We start from the raw sequence: 6,000 nt of genomic DNA, 5'->3' as shown, positions 1-6,000 counted from the left end.
GTAGGGAAACAAAGAACTATATGTCTTACATGTCATATTTTTAATTTTACAAGATTTTATAAATTATTTAGCCAGTCAAGATTTCAGTATTTATAGAACTTACACTGAAAAATTTATGTCCAGTGATTTATCAAGTCATTCATTGTACCTCAAAAAAGTGTGGGTGTACTAAGCAATACATGGCTCTCATAGAAATGTAATATGCTACAGGGCTTTCTGGGCATATTTTTATAAGTTTATATATTTTATTAATAGTAGTTTGATTGCATTTGAATAACTTTTATACTATTTAGACTAATCATTTAGATGAATTAATGCAGTGTTAAGGGCAAAACCTAGATGACATAAAGGATACTTATAATTTCTAATTTCTAGGACTTTTTTATTGAAATATATATCTACATATTTTAATAAAAAAGGAATACAGATATGAACAAAACAATATTTGGATGGAGATGATTATTTTCTTATAATTTTAATTTTAGAATAATCTGTATTTACTGTGAGACACGACTAAATTAAAAAGAAAGCTTTCTGCGTCTTGACTGAAAAGAAGAGGGGAAAAGAGTACAGCAAGAAGTGGGAATACTTCAATCTGGCAACAGGCTCAACTTTGCATGTGTTCCTTTGTGCAGGTTTAGATTCAGTGCTTAGCAATTGCTAAAGGGTACCTGTTGCTGCAAAATAACTGGATCTTTTAAAATGTATGTAATTTCTATGTGCTAATTCCTTGAGTATGCTGGGCTAAATGTGTCTAATCTTGGATACATGTAGTATGTGAATGCACCATATAGTCGTATATGCAAGTCTATAAATTAGGAGGAAAAAAGTGAAAAAATATGAAAAAAATAAATCTATTGTTAATATCTCTCTGAGAAGACTAGATTTTACTTTTCTAAAGCACGTATTAGCTTTCTGTAGCTTAGTTTTATCTTCAGGTGATCTCTACAGTTTTCTAGACCAGTGTTAAGACTGTGATTAAACCTATTAGTTGTATTTCACCATTTTATTGATGTAGTTTCAGAGGACTAGATTGAGCAATGTCAAAGCAGGTTCTTAAGTAATGGAAACAGAAAAATATGGTTTGCGATCTGTACTAAAAAGAGTAGAATTACTTTGATTTAGTGTTCTTTTGGTCATGAAATTTGATAGAAAAGTCAACATTTTTTCCAGCATACAATGGTATCAAAATGTTATGTAGCATGTAGTAAGAAAATATTTTCCATATAAAATGTAGTAATGATGATGGGGGGGAAAGCATTAGAAATGTAATAATGCAAAATATGTGGGCATAATTTAAAATTTAAAGTACCTACATAAAAGAGAATGTTTCATTAAAATACATGAACCTTTCTCCAGTTCTCCGGACAGCAGCATTAATTTAGACCTTTCCTTTACAACTGTTTTTTAAACCTTTCTTCCCACCATGTGTTTGCCATGCAGGTTAAAGTCTGATTCTATAAAATATATGTATATATTTCATCAAAACCCTACACATTCATTACCAGTTATGAGGTACCTGTACTTGCTAGAGTTCTTGATATTTAAACAGTAGACACTTTGGGAATTTCAAGCAAAGTTAATACACTTTTTATTCTAAAAAATATTTTATATATTTGTGTTTTTTATCAATCTATCATATTTAGTGGATCCTTCAACTTTCCTTAAAATCATCTACTGTACATCTGAAGATAGAGTACCATTATTTTAAGTATTTTATTGCAGTGATTAGAATAAATACTAGTTTGTGTTAGAAAAGCAAAGAAATGCATTCCGTAGGACAAAACTCTTTATGATGAAAACTCATATTCAAATGCTTTCTTTCTGAAAATTCTGATAGTAATACAATACAATTTGTATTTTCATTTAATTTACCTAATTTTATAGAAACAGTTAAAAACTGTGAAGCAATAATGCTTTACACTATACATAATTTTATGCACATCTAGCCACACACAAATGTACCTTCTTCCTCACTGTATTTCATATTCCACATACTCTGCTGTCGGAGCCTTAACTTTTTCTTGGAAGCACTTTGCAAGTCCTGCTAGCAGAGGTTATGAATCAGCTAGGATAATCAGAATTCTACAGTTTTACTGTATCTTTGTCTGTCTTTTCTTTCACCATTTCTTTACTGCACTATCTTGTCTGTCTGATTCTCACAGGAGACATGGATTACAACTGGTTGGACCATACGTCTTGGCATAGCAGTGAGGCATCCCCAATGTCTTTGGTGAGACATGTGGAGCCTTACCATTTAGATTTCTTGATCATTTCACATTTTCTTTGTTTTATTTACACCTTTGCATGTTTTCTTTTTTGTATCTTTTTTTATCCCACACCTATAGGGGACAGTCAAAGGGGAAAAAGAAAAACTAGTGAGCAGGCAGTTTTGTCGGATTCTAACGCCTTAACCGAGAGGCAAAAGAAAATGGTGTGCTTTGGTGGCCACTCTTTGGAAGAGGACTTGGAATGGTCTGAGCCTCAGATAAAAGACTCTGGGGTAGATACCTGTAGTAGCACAACCCTAAACGAAGAACATAGTCATAGCGAGAAGGTACTGAGATTGTGGAGCCTGCATTTTAACCTGCTCATTTGGTCTTTGTTTGCTCTCTGTCACTCATTAAAATAGTGCATAAAATAAAAGATAGGGTGTTTCTAGAGACAATGTAGCATTTCTAAAGGTGCAGAAAAGAAAAACAAATTAAAAGTCTTTGCATGCTTGCAGCTTTTACTGTTTGGCAGCCTAAGAAAAAAAAATCAGAGTCATAAAGGAATGTTATTCTTATGATTGCATAATAGCATATCATGGTATTACCTTGAAGTATAAAGTAATTTAACAACAAGGATTCTACTGATTGGCTTACTTCATTTACTATGTTCAAACTCCTGGGGCTGAAATTAAATTAATAGTTTAAAGCCCAGGTGAAAAAGGGAGAAAATTGGGTCTCTCTGCACAGAAAAGTTGTTTTTCTTTTTTCCCTTTCACTGTCATGGTTGCTCTTTTGTTTTGTTGCCATGCTGTTTTTGTGCAGTATTGTGCAGAATGAAGGCTTTGCCATCTGCTTTGGTATTTTTTATTTTTGCTTTCTGTTTGGTGGAGATTATGATAAATCTTTTTAGAGTTATTAGTTGTAATAGGAGCAAATTTGTCTGTGTCTGCTAATTTTGCATGAAATAGAGCATGAAATAGTATTTTTCTGTGAAAAAGTGCTATGATTACACAAAATAAAATGTTGAAATTTCATTAATTATGCCAATGTAAAAGTATAACTGTGTCCGTATATAGTAATGGAATCATAACATTCACTGTAACTGTGCTTCATATGTGAAGAAATTATTCCAAGAGAGAAACAATGCATTTAAATAATGTCTATACTTTTTAATGTATTCTGTAATTTTTAAAATACTACTACTGAGAGAAAGTAAAATGAAAACACTGAAAAAGTTTGTCAGACAGAGAAAACGGACATGTTTGGAATAGTGGAAAAAGAAAAAATGTCTTGCATCAAATTTCTGTCTTGAGTTAAACTTCTTTTTAGTATTACTTTTATACCAGACCTTTACAGTTGTTTTTGTCAGGTGTAATTGTCATTGTGTGTAGATAGCTATGTCTAGGTGTCTAAGTCTGTCAAATCATCAAGATGCAAATATTGTTCTAGATATTTACAAATTGGATTTAGTAAAATAAATAATGTTCTTAAATATTAGAAATCCATTCTGATGGACTATATGTCCAAATAAATATTTTCCAGCACAGTTTTCTGTCATTCTATTACATTAAATATTAGTGTAATCATAACACTTTCATTTTAAAAATATATCAGGAAATGAAAAGTATTGCTGAAATATTTTTCTTTAAAATTGTATTCACTGTATTTTCCATTAACACCGTATGATAGCATCCAGTAACTTGGCAACCATCCAAAGATGGAGACCGTCTCATTGGTCGTATTTTGTTAAATAAACGACTAAAAGATGGAAGTGTGCCTAGAGACTCAGGAGCAATGCTTGGATTGAAGGTTGGTAATGAATAATTTTGGAACTAACAAGTCTCTCAGTTAAACTAGCTACTTTTATAATCAAACTATTCACATATTATATAGTGTGTGTGTTACTAGACCATTTAAGTAATTTAAAGTAATTTTTGTTCTATGAAAATACTTCCTCTTTGAAACAGGTAGTAGGAGGAAAGATGACTGAATCAGGTCGACTCTGCGCATTTATCACCAAAGTTAAAAAAGGAAGCTTAGCTGATACAGTGGGGCATCTTAGACCAGGTATGTGTCCGCTACAGATCTGTACTGTTGAGTTGCTTTTCTAAAGGTGATAACAAGTGAGTGAGTTTAATTAGATGTGAAATTTTGTTAAATAGGCATGAACTACTGCAGAATTCAACCTGACACTCAGTTACTAGATTTACTGCTTTTATGAAAGATATAAATTATCATGTTGTTAAAAATAATTTTCTAACATTTTTATTCACGTTTTCATACTCAAAATAATATTCTGTTGATGTCCTGCCTAGTTGTTTGTGGTGTATATTTTATTTAGAGCAAACCAAGCTATGAAAGATGTGCCAATAGAACCAGCTCAGCTAAGAAACTGCTTCTATCCCCATATGCAAACCATGAATTGATAGTTTTGAGAACATGCAAGAAATATAAATAGTTAACATAAGAACTATTTGAACATTAAATACTAAACTTGTAGAGGTAAATGGATCTTCAAATAGTAAATTGATGGAATGTGCTGTTTTAAAGATCTACAGTTTTTGAAGAGCACGTTGGGAATTTCTTTTAAGCTACAGCTTAAAGCCAAAGTGAGTAAGAGCTGGATCTAATTCATTTGGGGTCCTACTGATGATATTGTTTCACTAAACTTTACATATTTGAAGCTGAGCTGCATAAAACATCTAATACTCAGTAATTTTCTGTATAAAGGACTCCAAACTTGTTCTATAACACAGATTTCACAATTCAGTAAACTGATAGTAGGAGGTCTTAATTTGTCATTGTAAATAGCAGATGCACTAAGCAGAGTGTTATTACTCCAATTACAGGTGATGAAGTATTAGAATGGAATGGAAGGCTACTACAAGGAGCCACTTTTGAAGAGGTGTATAACATCATTTTAGAATCCAAACCTGAGCCACAAGTTGAGCTAGTCGTTTCAAGACCAATAGGGTAAGTAGTTTAATAAATTTTTGTATTAAATATGATTAAAATGTATAATGTATAGTAAAACTGTATGAAAACAATCTGTAAACCAAAAGCATAGCTAGAATGCTAGATCATGCCAGTAAGTAGAAAGAGCTGGTGTGAAATCCTGTATTCTCTGACAGAGACCCAGGGATTATCTGCTAATATGGTCAAAAATAGGTTCCCTTCTGTGGTTATTTAGCTGGTGATCCAGCCCATATTGGCTCTGAAGCTGTGGTTATACTCTTTATTGTTGCAGTTTTTGGTTAATAATTTGACTCTTAGTTTTTATTTCTCCATTCCCATTTTTATGTAATAGATAAAATTATATATTCCAATTATATATCCAATCCCTAATATTCTGTGATTCTGTGATTCTGTGATTCATATTTGGTCTATGAACAGATGATGGACACTAATTACTGAGACTCTGCAATGCAGAACTTTGCCCAAAGTACCGTATGCTAATGACATAATGAATACACTTTGGCAAGTCTCCAATCCGCATTCTCATCACCTTCATCCATGAAATCTATTAAATTATTGCTTATTATCTCATACAAAACGTTTCTGAATCGATAGCTAGCAGGAGTGCTTGTCTAAACTTTGGGACACTCTTCCTTTGGTGCTTTACATTGCCCGGTTTTCTTAACTTTCAGACCTGCCTCTCAATGTCTGAACTTAAATTCTTCTTGCACAGCAGTAGGGCATTTCTAGCTGCTTTATTATGTTACACTTTGAATACTTCAACTGTTCTTTTTCTTCCAAGTTTCTACAGCCTACAATCACATCCATCCTT

At 32.4% G+C, this 6,000-nt stretch overlaps 1 protein-coding gene across 1 annotated transcript in view; it reads left to right on the top strand.

The window, feature by feature from the left end:
• LOC104541254 (regulating synaptic membrane exocytosis protein 2-like) overlaps positions 1-6,000 on the top strand; it is a gene marked incomplete at its 3' end in the record, with an annotated part of 30,631 nt that overhangs the window by 858 nt on the left and 23,773 nt on the right. Inside the window, exons 2-5 of the mRNA XM_010185258.1 lie at positions 2,166-2,233; positions 3,903-4,022; positions 4,181-4,280; positions 5,063-5,186. Of these exons, the coding sequence (XP_010183560.1) occupies positions 2,166-2,233; positions 3,903-4,022; positions 4,181-4,280; positions 5,063-5,186 (412 nt within the window). The remainder of the gene's footprint in view (positions 1-2,165; positions 2,234-3,902; positions 4,023-4,180; positions 4,281-5,062; positions 5,187-6,000) is intronic.

Source organism: Mesitornis unicolor, unplaced genomic scaffold (genome assembly GCF_000695765.1).
Source record: "Mesitornis unicolor isolate BGI_N332 unplaced genomic scaffold, ASM69576v1 scaffold34255, whole genome shotgun sequence".
Lineage (NCBI taxonomy): Eukaryota > Metazoa > Chordata > Aves > Mesitornithiformes > Mesitornithidae > Mesitornis > Mesitornis unicolor.
The sequence above is the reverse complement of the archived record's forward strand: the minus strand, read 5'-3'. Positions and strand labels throughout refer to the sequence as shown.